This window comes from Cydia splendana, chromosome 6 (genome assembly GCF_910591565.1).
Source record: "Cydia splendana chromosome 6, ilCydSple1.2, whole genome shotgun sequence".
NCBI lineage: Eukaryota > Metazoa > Arthropoda > Insecta > Lepidoptera > Tortricidae > Cydia > Cydia splendana.
In genome coordinates, this window is record NC_085965.1 from 9,883,310 (window position 1) to 9,901,835 (window position 18,526).

The 18,526-nt window shown below is 37.7% G+C and overlaps 1 protein-coding gene across 4 annotated transcripts in view; it reads left to right on the plus strand.

The window, feature by feature from the left end:
- The window catches only part of LOC134791367 (uncharacterized), a 106,265-nt gene that overhangs the window by 85,144 nt on the left and 2,595 nt on the right, over positions 1 to 18,526 (plus strand). For 3 of the 4 annotated variants that reach the window (XR_010144295.1, XR_010144296.1, XM_063762376.1), the window contains 4 exons: positions 115 to 2,105; positions 3,046 to 3,203; positions 4,858 to 4,908; positions 6,153 to 6,320. Coding sequence is in view for 1 of the 4 variants with exons in the window: in XM_063762376.1 (XP_063618446.1) it covers positions 115 to 2,105; positions 3,046 to 3,203; positions 4,858 to 4,908; positions 6,153 to 6,320 (2,368 nt within the window). In the remaining 3 variants the exon portion in view is untranslated. The remainder of the gene's footprint in view (positions 1 to 114; positions 2,106 to 3,045; positions 3,204 to 4,857; positions 4,909 to 6,152; positions 6,321 to 18,526) is intronic. The other variant, XR_010144297.1, reaches the window with a different exon arrangement.

The window sequence follows — 18,526 nt, forward strand, 5'->3', positions numbered from 1 at the left end:
GTATCCCTAAAAACTACCAATCCATGTTTTAATTCAACTTTGAAATATTTAGATTTGAAACCAGATTATATTTAAAGTAAACAACAAAAACTAATTTATTTATATTGCTTCCAGGATAACAATGAGTGCCGATAGTCTAAACGCCAGTCCGGCGAAAACCGGGATAGACGACCGAACGTTCACCGTGGACGAGGGCCGCTGCGAGCGCATCTCCCAGGTCTCCCCTTTCGTGCTCAGCCCCACCACCGACTCCTCCGCCACCGCGGTCACGGGCGTTTCCACACTGTCCAAGACCACGCAACCGACTGATATCAAACCTTCAGAAACGCTCTCTAAAGCTACCAGCATCGATTCCTGGTGTTCCAACGACACGCTATACAACGTAGAAGAGGCTTTCGATGACATAGCCTCCGATCAAGATCTCCCTCCAGACTTTGATCCAGAAAAGGACGACAACAGCGAAAGCGACACACTCACCCTCGACGACGAGAAAGAGCTCAGCCACATATCCACCTACATCGTCCACGACAGCAAGTCGGACGACGACCGGTTCTCGCCCGACTCCATCACAGCGAACGATAATGACAACCATACGTATACGAAAGCGAGAGCCTCGCCGACCAAGTCTGAAGGCTCGAAGACGAAGGACTTAGCGTACGGGACGATGACAGGACCGTACTCTAACTGCACAACAGAAATCTTGTCTGCCGATAATGCTTGGATGTTACCCCAACCGGAGCTAGTTCGACGCTCCCCCATAGATTTTAATGTCGATATCTCCGCTCCGACACCCAAAGAGTGCGAAGAAGTCGATAGCCCGAAATTAAAAAGTGAGCCTTGTGTCAAAAAAATGGACAGCGTTGAAATAACTTGCCTGGAAGATAATTTATTAAACAACGAGAGCCCGAAACGCGATGAAACCCATGGCAGCCCTCACTGTCACTACGATATGGGGGCCGGTGTGACGAGCACGCCTCTTACGGAGATTCCTTCGGAAGAGAGCACACCTTCGACTTTGGCAGTAGACATGAGGACGCCAGAAAATCTACCGAACATTGTACCCAACTACCAGTCGTTTATGCTGTCAGCGGAGCTGCGGCAACAAGAGACAGATGTACATACCTTCCCTTACGAGTCCGAGGTGTCCGAGGAGAGCCGACTTGGATCGGAGGCGACGCCGTCTTTCATCGAGTTCATGCACGCAGCTACTTCTAAACCCCAGGAAACGTCGCGCTTGCACTCTAGTCAAAACGGTTCAGGCGACTTCGAGCGATTCGAAAACTCATTGAAAACACGCCCTCAGGACCTTTCCCATGAGAAAGAAGCTCCTACAGAAGACTCGACCAGGCCTAGTCAACCGAGAACTCTAGTTTTAAGTCCGCCTAGTATTACGAATTTTAAAGAATCTCACGTAGGTAAGAATACAGTTATAATTACAGACTTAGAAGAGGATGAGACGGAGCAACCTCATTCGATTATTATCGCTGAAATTTCCAAAGAAAAGGACAGTCCTAATAGGACGTTTGATTCTCACATAGTCGAATTGAATCATACTTACGACTCTCACATGAGCAGGAAACAAATGGATGGCGCACTAAAAGAGAGCAACAGTGACAATTCCAAAGAAATAACAATAAATGGAACAAATGATGACAGCCATGATATGGATCAAACTGAAGTCAAATCACCCGAAACAAAAACTGAAGAAACAAAGCATAAAGAAACTATAAATAATGTTGACACCCTTAAAGACATCCCAAACGGCACAGTTTCAAAAGTCAATAATTGTTATGAAATAAAGTGCAATGGTAATAGCGAGAAATTTGCAACAGTCAACTTTATAAGCGAATCTTTTGAGGAACTTGTTGAAAGCAATGTCGACGATGGGGACTGCAAAGAGACTAAAAACGATGATGAAATTTTAGAAGATTCTGAAGTAGATAAGACACTCCCTTTAAAAGATAGCCCGGTGAAGCTTGTGCCTGAACAAGTGAATGGAGTGGAAGAGAAAATGGTGGCTGTCACGGAGGATTTTTTACAGAATGAGAAGAAGTTCTGCCAGCTTGACGTTTACCTGCCGCTCCTGAGTGATATTAGATTCACAGGTATGTTGTTTTAATATAACCTCCTAAGGCCCGAGGTCCTACCTATAGAACTTATTCCGTTCGATGAAATTTAAGTTATATGCTGAGTTGAATTTGCTTTGTTTCGTTAAAATTTCAAACAAAATAAAAGCAACTCTTTTCTCTGCACTTTAGGTTCAAATTTCAGTGGCAAATTTCCGGTATTGAGTTACCATTGGACTAATGCACAAAAGTTTCTTTATCTGTAATGCTGTCAATAGATGAATAGATGTCTTTACGTGTCTAAGGATGGTATTCCACCTGTCCAATGTCATTGCGTCTCACTCTCTCATGAAGCAAAATGTGAGACGCAATACACATTGGAAAAAGAAATTGGATAGGTGGAATACCACCCCAACGCGCGACTATGCAACATCAAATACTTGCCACTATGCTATAATTGAACCTGGTGCACTTAGCGTGTTTTGTAATGAGCTTTAGTTTTTAATCTGATGACTGGTGTAAAACTGCTAAACAAAAAAAATTTACAGCGGGTTGTTTCAGAGATACAAACGTAATTTGTAAATTGATTGATTATTAATGGATGGATAATACTTCTTACACTGCCTTTGTCAATGCATGGTGATCATTTTTAAATGCTTTACATATAGAAGCTGTTAAAAACATGATGAACAATTATCAGAAATTGTTCAGGTAATGACATACCTTCCCGACCATTTATTTAAAATATAGTGAGTCATACTTCGATTATACAGGCTGGCTAAAAAATAAGTGCATTCCCGTTGGGGGCTGTCCATAAATTACGTCATCGATTTTTAACGATTTTACTTTTACTATGGGACCAACCTCGAAATCGCGAATAAAATTTGGCCGTTTCATACATTTTGGCTGGTCTATTTTCTATGAGAGGGTCGTCAATTCAATTTGATACTGTTAACACTAAATTCTAAACCAATCATAGGACCAGCTTCCGAGATCATGAGCACATCCTTCACGCAAGACTCACCGACGGAGCCCACGCCAGAGGGAGAAGGCAACAAGCCCGGCGACGTGAAGGAGTGGGACAGCGACACCGACTCGCACTCCAGCAATTCGTCGAGTGGCGAATTTATTTGGAAGGTGAGTGTGTGCTTTTGGGACTTTTAGTGTGGTGTCTTTTGTGTGTGAGTTTTTTAATTTTTATCCCTAAATAATACCTTTATTGCTAAACAAGTTTAATCAAATCTACTTACGTGCCATATTGTAACATATATTTGTGTAATATATACTCATCTATTGATAATTTAAAGATACAACTTTAATTAGCTTTTATGATTCCGTTCTCTATTCGAGTGCTTAAGTGATAAATTATTTCTTCTATTTACATATTACTAATAACATTTACATAGCAACATTATGTAGTATCACTACATTTTATAAAACAAAGTCCCCCGCCGCGTCTGTCTATTTGTGTGTTTGTATGTTCGCGAGAAACTCAAAAACTACGGAACGGATTTTCATGCGGTTTTCACCTATCAATAGAGTGATTCTTGAGGAAGGTTTAGGTGTATAATTTGTTAACCCGTGCGATGCCGGGGCGGGTCGCTAGTCTCTATATAAATAACGACTGACAATCCCATGCTTTATATGACCTCCCTAGTACTATACCAAGATTTAGTTTATCCTCCTAAGACCCACCATATAAAGTTTTTTTATTTATTTGAACTTTATTTTTAAATCAAAACGAATTTCGTTTGTTTTAAAAAGCAATGAAACAAAAGAAATGCTACTTTATTTGGTTCATGAAAGGTTCAAATTAGATTGCACGAATATGTACATTGTAATGTACATTTAGTCTCAGGAGGTTAAAGTGAAAATGCTTTACTTTATCAATGTGCTTGTAATCACTTACCCCCTTCTTCCTAAACGCGCTACAAAGCTCAATTAGCTAATAATCGTGTCTTTATCTGTCATTTTGATTTATGTATTTGCACGAAAGCGATAAAACATAATTTTACTAAATCAGGTCCGTAAAGTTTTATGAATAAGGGGGTTATAACACAATTTCTCAAAGAAGGAACATTTTCACTTTCACAACAAAGTTTTGGTTTACCTTATATCCATTTTTATTGATTATATATTTACATATGTGGACAGTTAGTCAATATAATGATTTCACAATTTTACTCTTCACTGCAAATCATCTGATGTTCTATCTTATGACGGTTATGTTATGATAAAATCTATATTATAAGAATGAATCATAATCGGCGAGTATTTTAATATCAACTTTATTTTGTTAGTGTTTAGATTTAAAATCGAATGTATAACAACTATTTGCTGAATCTATAATCATAAGCGCAAAATAAAACAAGAACCTGTAAGATTTTTGTCCCCGTGATATGCCTGTTATTTTACAATTTAGTAAGTTCGTAATTCATTCATTCAATTCTATTAAATATACTATTAGAAGTATTAGTACACATTAAATTATTTTTAGAAAATAATAATGGGGGCGCCTTCAGTAAGCAGTGCATATACTTGGAGAAATTCGACTTATGCCGCTGTGGCCCGGTGGCCGAATGGCACAGGCACCTGCTGCGATAGCAGAGGACGCTGGTTCGATTCCAGCCTGGGGCACTGGAGGCCTTGTACACTTTTTCTTAGTATATGACATTTATTTCAGTTTATAATCTATTAAATATATTGACAACTGTCCACGTCGAATAACGCCATAATATACTGGTTGTGGTTTGCATGCGTGTGAATAATATTGTGTATGTGTGCGTGCTAGGGCGGCGACGGGCAAGAGACGTCCGTCGTTCCAACCACGCATTTCGACCATGTAAGTGTTTATATAAGTATATACTACCCTATAATATATACTAATATATTTGTACAGTTATATTATTAGTAATGCAATTCCCCTTCCACAATTAGATACTTAATAAAATATCAAACATGACTAACATGACTAACTTTGTGAAGCTGTGACTTTTGTATTTATTTATTTACTTAAAGTCTAGTGTATGCTCCTGCTTGGCAAAAGTTATCTATCGGGGAGATTCCGATCGAGGTGCTATTTCCAAAACTGTTTTCATTTGTTAGTTGTCTAGATTTGAAGAAATCGTCGTTTATAAAAGAAAATCACACGTTGTGCCCGAAATGGACCGCGAGCCACGAACAGATTTCATGACCAATCGCCTCCCGGGCGATAACTCGTATATTGGTTAACGGCTATGTATGATGATCCCTCATGGACGTCAGCTGGCGCTCCGTTGGTGGGTTGAGTATTGGCAGCCACCGAAACATGTAAAAAAATAAAATAAATTTTGTCATCGCCTCCCGTTTGATACTTTGTCAGAAGATAGTTTAGATATTATTATAAATAAAAAAACAACCGTCAGCCGGTTGTATAGCGGTGGAAAGACCGTCAGCTACTTGCATAAACATGAAAAAATAAGCGCTGTACCTTTTTATTATAGTAATAACTAAATCATGAAATTTTGCATGTAGGATTTCATCAGGCATTTCAACAAACGCCTTATGGATTTGCGGACATGATCAACTGACGGTCTTTCCACCGCGATACAACCGGCTGACTATTTTTTAGGGTTCCGTACCCAAAGGGTAAAAACGGGACCCTATTACTAAGACTCCGCTGTCCGTCCGTCCGTCCGTCTGTCACCAGGCTGTATCTCATGAACCGTGATAGCTAGGCAGTTGAAATTTTCACAGATGATGTATTTCTGTTGCCGCTATAACAACAAATACTAAAAAGTACGGAACCCTCGGTGGGCGAGTCCGACTCGCACTTGTCCGGTTTTTTAATTCATGATAGCATCTAAACTATCACTTGACAAAGTATCAAGCGGGAGGCGATGACTGACGATATTTGCTCCTGGCCCGCGGTCTAAAAGTCTTTATCTATAATTAACCTATTGAGTTCGAGCGCCATATCTGGTTGGCACTGACAATCAAAATTTAAATCCAAATTTAAAATTCAAGGTCGTCTTTGAAACGGCTCATGGAACTCAAAAAAGGTTAAGGGTTCATTTCGACATTACAACTGTCTGGACGTTTTGACAGCGCGGCTCGAACGGGTCCGCGGGCCGCGCGGCGCCGGGCTCGGGCAGCGCCTCGGGCTCGGGCTCGGGCTCGGGCTCGGAGGGCGACGAGGTGGAGTTCGTGCCGTCGTCGTGGGACTGCCGCGCCGAGCCCGCCAAGTCCTCGCTTCGCAGCCTGCCCGTTTCACAGGTTAGTTTTCTCTTTTATTGTGATATTCAAAAGTCTTACGGGTAAAGTCAATGTGGGGAAGACCGCCTACAAGCTCTTTTGTCGCTTCTAACTCTTCTTATTGTACACATACTCCATTTACAGAAGGTCCGTAGAGCAGAAGGAGCGTAGCTCTTCCTTTCTGACTATGTGAGCAAAGTGTACGTAAACAAATACAAGAGTTTTTGCCCTATGAAGGTCATCCCAACCAAAAATCGGATATTTTAAAAACAAAACTTCCGTGAGACACATGTATTAAATATATTAAATCGAATCACTCACGTATTTTTAACATACACGTAATTATAACTCCAAAACAACTTTGAAAAAGTTTAAGCATCCATGAGAACATAGGTCACTTGTTTTATTTTTTGAGATATTTTTCACCCCTTCTCTATATATCAATGCTGCACTTTTAGGATAGATTTAAATTAGCCTTCTATCCAAAAGTAAAGAACACGGCTAGATTAGGTATAACATTTTAATTTAGAATAACAATATATTTTCAAATTCACATATGTATTTTTTATCATGTATATAATTTCAAACTGCTATATTACTACAAAACAAAGGTCCGATAACTTCGTTTACTTATAAAGTGATAAAAGCCTCCAATGTTTGTGCCCGTGGCTGGATGTGAACCAGCTTCGTTAAAAAAATGCACTAATCGTATCCATTACATATGTTTGACATCTCTACATTTTTTACCAATTTCTTCTAACATGCTTTCGTCTCGGCTGACATATGAAGTGACCATTCCCAATATCTACCATGCGTCGGTCGGTCGGACATTTATATATAGGACTAGCCGGCCATAGACTACGATGCTGCCTTGATAAAGACTCCATCCCTTCGCTTCCGTACTCGTAGGCAATGTCTTTTGACAAGACTGGGGGTCTGTACGACTGTTCAATGCTAGCATTGATGTCATCGTTATGTGTGGATCGTGCGACAACCCAGCCGAGTCCGAGCAGTAACACCAACAGCGAACACCGACACATTTCTCTGTAAAATATTGGAATATCAAATATGACAATTAAATATATATACACCCTGAGTCAATCATAAAGATTCATTATACTTATTAGTCATTTGGGGTAAAACAGTCATCTCTTTGCGTCACATAACTACTCGTAGGTACGGTAAAATGACGCTGTTTTCGTCTCATCTAAGTGTTTGGGTATTAAACTACCATATTGGTGTTCTGTTTTTTACTTGATTATTAACCATTTTGCCGAATAACAAGTTTGAAAGTGACGATTAAGTTCGCCATTTGTATATGATTGTATATCTTCGTGCGATAAAGTTTAAATAAATAATTGAATGCAACCAAAAAGCTTGCCCACACGAGACACACAGCCGTCCCCAAAACGACGCGCGAACGACAGGCGCGACACGATACAGGCTCAGCAGCAGGGATGCGGAAGAGCCCCCTCACACCCCTTAAAAAGGGCGTCGAACTACTACTTGAGCAGCACCAAACTTTACAAAAGAGGAGGAGGGGAGGATATGGGGCATATTAGTTATCTGTTGTCAGCTGTCAAATCGTACGAAGAGTCGTCCTTTGAAATTTCACGTTTTTCCCACGCCGTGGCTTAATTTCCCCCTACTCGCACTTCACACAATAGTCAATATGAAGCAAAACAAAGACTTACCGGCACGTCCTCTTTAAAGCAGCTTACGGAAGAAAATATAACACACACAGTGTACAGTCAGCTACTTAAACCGTCTGATGATATCACCAATCTACGCATTAGGGTTACAAATGAATTGATCCAGACATCCATGATGTCTCACACAATACCTGACTCTTTATTTCGTACAGAGTAACAGGGACGGTTTAATGCCTGTCATATGACTTGCATCAATCGCGGTTTATTAATTGTATTTGTTCTTTGAAGTCATTTTCAAGTTGAAAATGATACCAAACTTGATTTAGACGTCGCTAAACCTATAAGGCTGCGACACTAGCAGATTGATGACATATGTGTGTTGTGGTTGTAGGATTGGATAAAAGAAATACTAATTGAATAAATGTGTTTGCAATTAAGTATAAATAAATGTAATGCTACACATAATTTAAATTTAATAATACCGGATAGAATAAACTTAATACTCTACAATCATGCCAGGTCGCTTGTATAGATAGAAACTTGTCGCAGTAGTGTTTGCTGTGAGCTTTTTTTCGACAAATTTTAGTCCATGTAACAAGGTACATTGACCGTAGTGGCGTAGTCCCAATGACATGATTTATTTGTGAAAGCGTATTACCGTATAAACTTTTTTCTTGACTTGTTCTCCGTCATTACATATACGATTATTAGTTATGTTTCTTGTCCTTACATGTCCAAACTCCGTTGCCGAGATATACTGGCACCTTATCGGATGGGCATTTATGTAAAGGTCCAAAGCTATCATTTTCCGGTAAAGGTAGAGAATTAATTTCTTCTTTTGTCTTGGTCTTGCATATAAAACTTCCGTTCGGGATGGATTCTAGAATCTTGCCAGACGGACATTTGGGTGCAAGGTCGGTGGAATAAAAACCGGCTCCGCGTTTGTGTCTCTTGTCCTGGCAAATAAATCCTCCACCTGGAAGGAGTTTCTTAATCTTGTCAGACGGACATTTCGACATTAAACAGGTAGAACAGATGAGACCGCCACGACGACGTCGCCTAATACGGATATTGTTTATTTCGCCGTAGTAGTTACCGGTGCCTTTTTTATTATTGTCCTCGCATATAAATCTTCCATTCGCGAGGGGTACCAGAATCTTACCAGATGGATATTTGTCGAAGTTACCGCTAGCAATTGTATTTTGATGTCTTTCCTTGCAAATTAACGCTCCGTCCGGAAGACGTATCGGTATCTTGTCAGAAGGACATTTATGTAAAGGTGGGAAGACGATTTCACGTCGTTGAATATAATTGACATTGTTTAATTCGGCGCTGTCGCTGGTATTATTATGTTTCTTGTCATTGCTCATGAATCCACCCCGTCCATCGGACACCGTGATTTTGTCGTTCGGACATTTCGGTAAAGGATCGGTAATGCCATCGGGAGTGTCGTGGCGTCTAGCAGGGGCACCGGCGCTTAGATTGAGTGAGGCGGGGTGAAGAGGGGTTTCATCGTCTACGGGCTGTGCGGCCGTCCAGCCCAGTGCCAGCAGACACACCAGCAGCGAACACTGACACATTGTTCTGAAAATATAAATACTATATCATACAGGTAGGCTTTGCCTTAACTGGCACTCATTCCGACTCAATGAATGCGAACGAATTGGATCGACTGGGCTAACCCGTGCTAGGAAAATATTTTATGGCGTCGATAAGTGCGAATGCGAACATATCGCCTTATATAAACTGCTAGTCTAAATTAAGCATAGGTAATTAAAGACTGTCCACGATAAAAAGGGGTCATGCATAATATGCAAATATTTAAAATGAATGTGAATTTTCAAGCAGCACTTTTTTTAAATAATTTGTGGATATCAAACTACAAATTATTAAAATACAAACATTATATAATGTTAGGTTGTCTATGAATTTTAACTATACATAACCCTTATTTTTTGTACTACAGCGTCTTCTGGCAGTCTTTACCAAGTTTTCCTGTTAAAAATATTTTTTTTATTTTAATCAGATCAGTCGTGTGCAGTAGTGATGCACAAATATCCAGATCAAGGAACAGTAAACTGATTCAGCACCTACTCGTATATTGCCACGCAAATAAAAGTAACTGTAAATGATAAAATGTATAAATTAGGATTTTTGTATTTTCAATCTCATAAAATAAAATAAATAAAATATATGTCAGATCACTCTTTCGATTTGGATACAAGTAAATTAAAAAAATGTGCATATAGACAGTTATTTAGCCAAAAACTTAAATCGCCGTTTATTGTAAAAATAAATAGGTACACATATTCATGTAACTGATACCAAATATTTCATAGCTCACCATAGGACGTCCTTTTAGAAGCACCTTACTGATAAAACTACATATCAACCGTATTAAATACCTGAATTTATACGTTGCGGTTCCTACAGTGGTTATTTAACGCATCATAACGGTAATTTTCATTGGTCATTATTTTTCTTTATTTCATTGTTTTATTCATAGCCTATAAATAAAAATACACAATAGATCATAACAATTTCAATTTTAGGGTTACTTATAGGATCAGTCGTATGTGATCTTATAAATTTAAGGGTGAATTGAAAATAAAATATTTTTTTTTCATATAAAATGTGTATTGTTTCTGGAAACTTCAAACGATTATATACATTTATTTTATATTAGTACTGAATGTTAAGCACCTACGCGATTTACCTTTTAATCGTGTACAAAGAAGTTTACGCCTTTATTATTCTGCTGCATTTAATGTAATTCCGGAATTCCCTCTGATATGAAATTAACAAATACATCCTAGTATTTTTTCCTTATTAGAAATAAAACAATGTATTTTAATACAACTTTTTATTAGAATCAGTATATACCTACAACTCATACGAATAACTAGGCAATTTGAGCTTTAGGGCTCATTTAGACGGTGCGAGAACTCGCATGCGAATTTCATTAAATTGTGGTTTTTGATAGGTCGGTTGAATTGGACGTAACCAACAGCCCGCAATGTAACTAAAATCGCATGCGAGTTCGCGCGCCGTCTAAATCAGCCCTTAAGGCTTGGCTACGTTGTAGCGAGACACTAACGCAGCATGAGCGGGGCGGCGGGCGCGCTCCCGAATCAAAAGCGTTACCAAATCTTATATCGTTTAACTTAACACCTCTGCATTGATTCCACTTCTTTTCTTCTTGCATATTAAAAATCCAGCCCAAACAGGTGTCGTACCAGCCGGGCAGTGACTAACTCCGCACGTAATGCATGCAATGACTGGGCCTTTTTTTGAGGGTGGTATGTCAAAAGATCTTTTGGGTACCAGGGATCCGGTAGATATGTGTGTTTCCGGGGTTCGGACATCAACTGGAGAAGCAAGTGCGGCGGCCAGGGTCGCAGTCAGCAGAATCTTTGGCAGCCAATACATTGTTGTTCACTGTAGATATAAACAAAATATCAGAGTATTGCCCCACATAGCCTAACAGCTGTAACAATCGTAATTTCTATTATAGCATAGAGAAATAAGTTACTTAGTTCTCTGTGGTTACATGTGGGGTCCCTTTGTTTGACATAATAGGCCTGTTGCAAGTAACAAAGAATCATGGAAATAATGGTTTCAACGAAACATATATGTTAATATGATTCTAAAAAATGGCCCAATCTCAGTATAAACTGAAGGATTATTAATATATTCAATAAAATAAAAGTGCAAAATTCTCCAATCGGCCATTTTTACTGAAACGCCAATCAGAAACGTTCCAAACAGTGACGTCATCAATCCATAACATATTTCTTAGAGCAACATAGACAACCTCATTGACCGAAATCTATACGTGGGCACCAAAGAGTTCGAAAGGTGCAAAAAAAATGTTATTTCGCCACTAAACATTTATTACGTCCAAAAAATATTATTACACGATATAAAGTAGATATCTATTTGTTATTACTTAAATAAAATGCTAAATAATACGATATTTCAACAACAAACATTTTTAATTATTTGGCTGAATGGAACTATCATTGCCATGTTGGCTGTCGTAACTAGAAAAAATGAAAAATTAAAAAGTAAAACCGGCGTTCGGTGATTTTCACTCAAAATCAGTGTTGCCAGATGGTCACAAAAGTCACATTTTTCGTGACTTTTCGCCTTCTCGTGTGACATGTGCGTGACTTACGATCTTGAGGTAATTTTTGTGACTTTTAAGCTAGTCGAATTTTGGACAAGTTTAGTTCTGCAATTCGTATTATTTAGGAACGCGGTGAACGCACCCAAGTTGACATTTGCACTGACACCTTGACGTTACATCCACCATCATGTTTATTATAATAGTCGTGGCAAGATGAGACTTGTTACCTTGACATGACGGTGTCATTTAGTTTGATAGTAGTAGTTATTTTTTTTAGTGTAATGATTCATTTCTTTTAGCCTCATATCTCGAATATCTGTACGAATAGCATTATAATATAATTACTTCGGACAAGTTTTATTACTTATAAAATTTTCTACAAATTTGGTTATGTTCATTTTTACTCTGCGATCAATACTTTGTTAAAGTTAAATACAAAATAGACGGTTTAAGAAAACGTAGTTTTTTCGTAATTGTTCATCATAAATAAAATAAAATGTTTAGAATAAGCAAGCTAAGCGACCTGCTGATATAATATTATAAAAAACCGGCCAAGAGCATATCGGGCCATGCTCAGTGTAGGGTTTCGTAGTTACCCGTCCGTCAAAATAGACTATTTGCAAAAACTCAAAAACTGCTAAACCGATTAGGTTCGCTATATTTTTCCTTGAAAGTCTTTAGTAAGTTTTACTGTCACGATTTTTTTTAAATATTATTTGGACCCATGGTTAAAATGTTAGGGGAACTAAAGTGGAAAACACAACTTTTTTTCTTTCAGATTGATTATTTCCGAAAATATTAAGTTGATCAAAAAATGGTCCTTAAAGACCCTTATTCATTTTAAAAGACCTATCTAACGACACCCCACACTATAGGGTTGAAGTGAAAAATTCATCCCCACTTAATGTAGGGGAGCCACCCTAAAAAAATATTTTTTCTAGTTTATATTTTACGACTTTGTCAGTGTAACTAATTTATTTATTCGTGCCAAATTTAATAATAGAAACTAGAAAAAATATTTTTTATGGTGGCTGCCCTACATTAAAGTGGGGATGAATTTTTTTTCGCTTCCACCCTTTAGTGTGGGGTGTCGTTAGATAGGTCTTTTAAAACGAATACGGGTCTTCAGGAACCATTTTTTGATCAACTTAAAATTTTCGGAAATAATCGGTCTGAAAGAAAAAAAGTTGTGTTTTCCCCTTTAGTTCCCCTAACTTTTGAACCATGGGTCTAAAAAATATGAAAAAAAAAACATAAAAACAGCTTAGTAAAGACTTTCAAGGAAAAATATAGCGAACCTAATCGGTATAGCTGTTTTTGAGTTTTTGCGAATAGTCTATTTTGACAGACGGGTAGCTACGGAACCCTACACTGAGCATGGCCCGACATGCTCTTGGCCGGTTTTTTTTTTATATTTTATCAGCAGGTCACTTAGCTTGCTTACTCCAAACTAAAATTTTTATTTATGATGAAGAATTACGAAAAAACGACGTTTTCTTAAATCGTCTATTTTTTATCTCTAATTTAAATTATCAGCCTGAAGCTCCTAAAGTATTGATCGTAGAGTAAAAATAAAAATAAGCAAAATAATAGGAAATTTTATAATAAAACTTTTGTCCGAAGTAATTATAATTAATGCTATTTGTACAGATACTCGAGATATGAGCAAAAATATGAAAAAAGGTACCCTCAACCCCCCCCCCCCCCCCCCCCCCCCCCCCTGCACCCTCAGCACACCCCCTACCCTCGAGGACTTTTAGTATGTTTATCTGGACACCACAAGTAGGGCATGCAGAACCGGTTCCGGTACCAAGAATTTCATTTCCCGGTTCTGGGCATGGCCGGAACCGGAATTCCCGGTTCTTCCCGGTTCTCAAGGCATATTTTGATTACTTTTAAGAAATTGTTTGTGTTAGCGTACAATCTTTATGAATGACTTATTTTCATATAAAAATAAATGCATGAGAATTAATAAATGACTTATTTTATTAAAAACAAACACTTATTGGCGTTCCAACCTATTTTACGAAATTAACCGACACCCTTTGCCTGCCTGGGCCGAGCCACACGGCCGTAGCGTAGTCGATGCACTCAGCACTATGACGGCACGGCCTGCCTGCACGAATGCCTACTTTACTAGGTTAGTTTGTCGGGTTATTTGGGTCCCCCGTTTCATAGCACCACTATTAAATGTTATATAATGTCCCGAGCTAAAGTACTAAAACATTACTACTATTGAAATGGGAATAAATAGTCGTATGATGAGAACCGGGAAGTACCGGTACCGGATCTTCAGTACCGGTTCTTTTGACACTATAAAATTCCCGGGAATTCCCGGGAATATGAGAACCGGGAATTCCCGGGAGCATGCCCTAACCACAAGGTCTACCTGTACCAATTTTCAAAACTACACGAATAATTTCCGCAGATTTTTCTAATTTGCTTGGGTTATTGAAAAACTTAATTTTTTAACTTTCTTATTGACCCCCCAAAAGTAGCCCCCATGCTTAAAATTAATTTGTTTACGTTACATGGCTTACATGTCCGTCTTTGGGTCACTAATTTACATATGTGTACCAAATTTCAACTTAATTGGTCCAGTAGTTTCCGTGAAAATAGGCTGTGACAGACGGACAGACAGACAGACAGACGCACGAGTGATCCTATAAAGGTTCCGTTTTTTCCTTTTGAGGAACGGAACCCTAAAAATCATATAAGGTAAGTAGATTTTTTGTGAAACATATTATTTTCTGAATTTCTTCTAACAAAATCGATTTACCTACCCATACAATACAATCATATAAAAACGTGACTTGAGCAGCAAAAACGTGACTTTTAGGGAAACGAAACGTAACTTATGACTGCAGAGCCCTGGCATCACTGCTCAAAATGTACATGTATCTAAATAATTCATCTTAAACTGCAACCGTGTGAGAGTTTTTGTGTAAAATGAGTTATTGTGATAAATTTTTGTAATGTACAGTGGAAACTGGATAAGTGGAACCTGGGTGAGTGGAAAACCTCTTTAAGTGGACCCAAGTTCTTGGTTCCAGTCCCTTGGCAACGAATTACCTCTATAAGTGGAATTTTGGGACCTCTATAAGCGGAATCCATTTTTTCGAAAATTTCTTATTTTTACCTCTGTAACTGGAAGCAGCCGTCTCTGAAACCTCTATGAGTGGAATAGCTTGGCGTTATAAAATTTGTAGTTTTAATAAACCGTCACAAGGAGGGTAGTTTGTTTTGTTAACAATATGGTTCGTGTTTTAACTACGTATTTATATTTAACCATACTGGTTTCTCTTGCATAAATAAATATTAGGAGTGATTTTGTTTAATTGATCTTGTTTTTGAAATTTTGAAAATTGTATACGAGTACTGTGGATTATTTACAGTATTGCTTTTTTTAAAGTCAGGATTACATACCTATTTTTTGTTAATACATACATATCTACATACATATTTAATAAAAGATGATTATTTAAGTCTTGATCTTATATTTGACCATACTATACGTGACCTCTATAAGCGACATTACTAGCATCCACAACCTCTGTTAGCGAGAGCCTCTGTAAGTGAGAAAACGTTTTATTTGAACCTGGTTAAGTGGAAAACTGGATAAATGGAAAACCTGGATAAGGGGAATTAAACAGCCGGTCCCTTGCGATTCCACTTATCCAGTTTCCACTGTATTTATCATCCCTAATCGTAATATATGGTGCTGAATTAACAATATCATTCGGATTCAAGGGAAATTCGTAACTGTAAGTATGTAAACAATATCTATCACCCTACCACCAACTAAATAATGACGTCACAAATGGCATGCGAGGCGTTTTCGCGCGAAGTTTAAACTAGCTATAATAAAATGCAATTATCTATGTTAAATCTTATGAGTATAACTGAAATATAGTGTTTTTCGGAACTAATACAAGTGTACCGACGATATTAAAAGGGTTTTCAAAATTTGTCATCAGGCCTATTATTGAAAGTCATAATGTAATGATTGTCAGATTATCATTAGTTATAATTCTAAAACCGTTAACTTTTCAGGATTTTCGTAGGGTTATCCTATAGATAGGTTAGGTTAGGTTTGTTTTATGGCAATCCTGAAAAGTTACGCGTTTCTGAGAAAAACCAAACATTATGACTTAAAACATTATGGGAAACAATTGAGACTCGTTACAGGTAGGATCGTGGCTCCAACCGTGGCCGTGACCGTGGTCAATAGAGTCCTGGTGTACTTTCGTTTGGGCCAAATACCTTTCGCCAAATTTCACTTCCCAACAAACTTATCGCAATAGTTTCATTTCCCAAAGGAACCTTTAGCAATGTTACACTTCGCATATAATTTATTTGGTCAAATTATCACTTGGCATGATTTTACTTTGTCAAATGTTGTTAGGACAAAAAAATATTTAGCAAACGTTTTTTATTGGCTAATATTTATATTCCAAAAAAGCCGTTAAGTGGGTTAGGTTAGGTTTGAACTGCGATCCTCACAGAACCGAACAAAAGTGGGTTAGGTTAGGTTAGAACTGCGAGCCTTACAGAAACGAATTGCTACTAGAAAAGTGGGTTTGATTAGGTTAGAACTGCGATCCTCTCAGAACCGAACTGCTATCAGAGAAGTGGGTTAGGTTAGGCTAGAACTACGACCTTTACAGAAACGAAATGCTACTAAAAAAGTGGGTGGTTTTACCTCTTTTTCTACATACCTAGTGCACCATCTACAATAATCTTTCACCGGCCCCCATAGAAATCGGTTTTTTTCTTAAAAATTATAATGTTTATGGTTCAACTAATCACATCCGTATGCGTAAAACATAACCAAAATGATAAAAAAACCAAGGTCGGGATTAAGTATTTCAAATAAAAGCAAAAATAAATATCCATTGGTATGTAAATTGTATGCCATGCAATATGTTATGCTTAATGATAATAATGATACATTTGACTAAATAATACTTGGTAAAATGAAACTTGTCCAAGTAATTATTTGCTAAGCAATAACTTGCCAAAAAAGACTATTGCTAACTGAAAAATTGCGATAAGTTGTTTTGCCAAACATTTTTTTGGGAAATGATAATTTGGGAAACATACTTTGGGATGTGATACTTTGGGAAACGTTTTTGGCCCATTCGTTAGTAAACCTAGAGTCCTTGCTATTGTAAAAAAATCCAACTTAATATTTATTAGTTAGGTGCTATGATATATTTACTTTGGAACGCCGTACAAAGTAACTTGGATTACATATGGCTTAATAATACTGGGAGAATTCAGTTAGCTGATAGGTTCTGAAAACTTGCTGCTTCAAAAAACCATCGCAATATTATAAACATTAGTATCCAATACTTAACCGCAGCGTTGACTGTTGATTGAATTTCCTCGAATATGGAATTTGAGGTTAAAAAGGAGTGAATCAATTGAAGTAGCGCTCATGCAATAGCTAGGTACCTTTATATAATCGTGTGTCATTAATCATAATATATCTACGTCGATTCATCCAAACTATCAACATACTTTACGCGTCTAAAGAAAAATATGTAGAAAAGAACATCCGCTTCTTTTGGAAGTAACACGCTTTTGTGAAACGAACGCTTGGTTTGGTGTCTGTATTAAGAATTTAACACTGACAGACTTACCTCGACGTCCTCTCAGAAACACCTTATTTATCACACTGGCAGTGACAGACCAGCTTCCTTGTGTTACAATTTGTAGAAACACGTCGGTGCAGTATTTTCCTTGAAGTAGGATTCTTGCAGCATTTATTTTATTAATTATTACAAATAGATATACGTAGTAACCTACTCTACTGGCAACTTTGTTCTTTATTACAATTATTACACATTACACACAGTTCACTGTTCAGATGTTGGACCTAATTTCATTGTAATAAGGTTTTTAAATTATAAGTCAATACTCGGGTTTTCTGTGTTCAATGCATAATTAAAAGAACATACACATATATTATTATATATCCTTATTAATTTAAGGTGCCGTGGGTCAGCATGCAGGGTTTGAAAAATCGTAGCGCTTTTTTAGATAATAATACAGTTCAAAAAATATAAGCAATCTTGAGGCCTTTCTCTAGAAACTTCATCGATTCGAAACCTGATTAAACAACTTTCGTCCGATGCAAACAAATCACGGACATAGGCCTAAAACGCACCATTAAAACTGTAAATTTTTGCACAAGAGTTTGAAAAATGCTTTTAAAAATCCGTAATATTTTTTTTGATCGAACTCAACGATTACTCTTTTTTGTTAGAAATAACTAAAAATAACAATTGAATAACAATGATATCCGCAATCCTGTGCGGCCGTCCGTTCAGTACTCAGCGAACTGCGTTCAGAGAAGAGCCTGAACTCATTGTAACTTAAGTATTGTGGTCAAAGTAATGGATGCAACCTTATTATGAATTGTAGGTATGTAAATATGTATT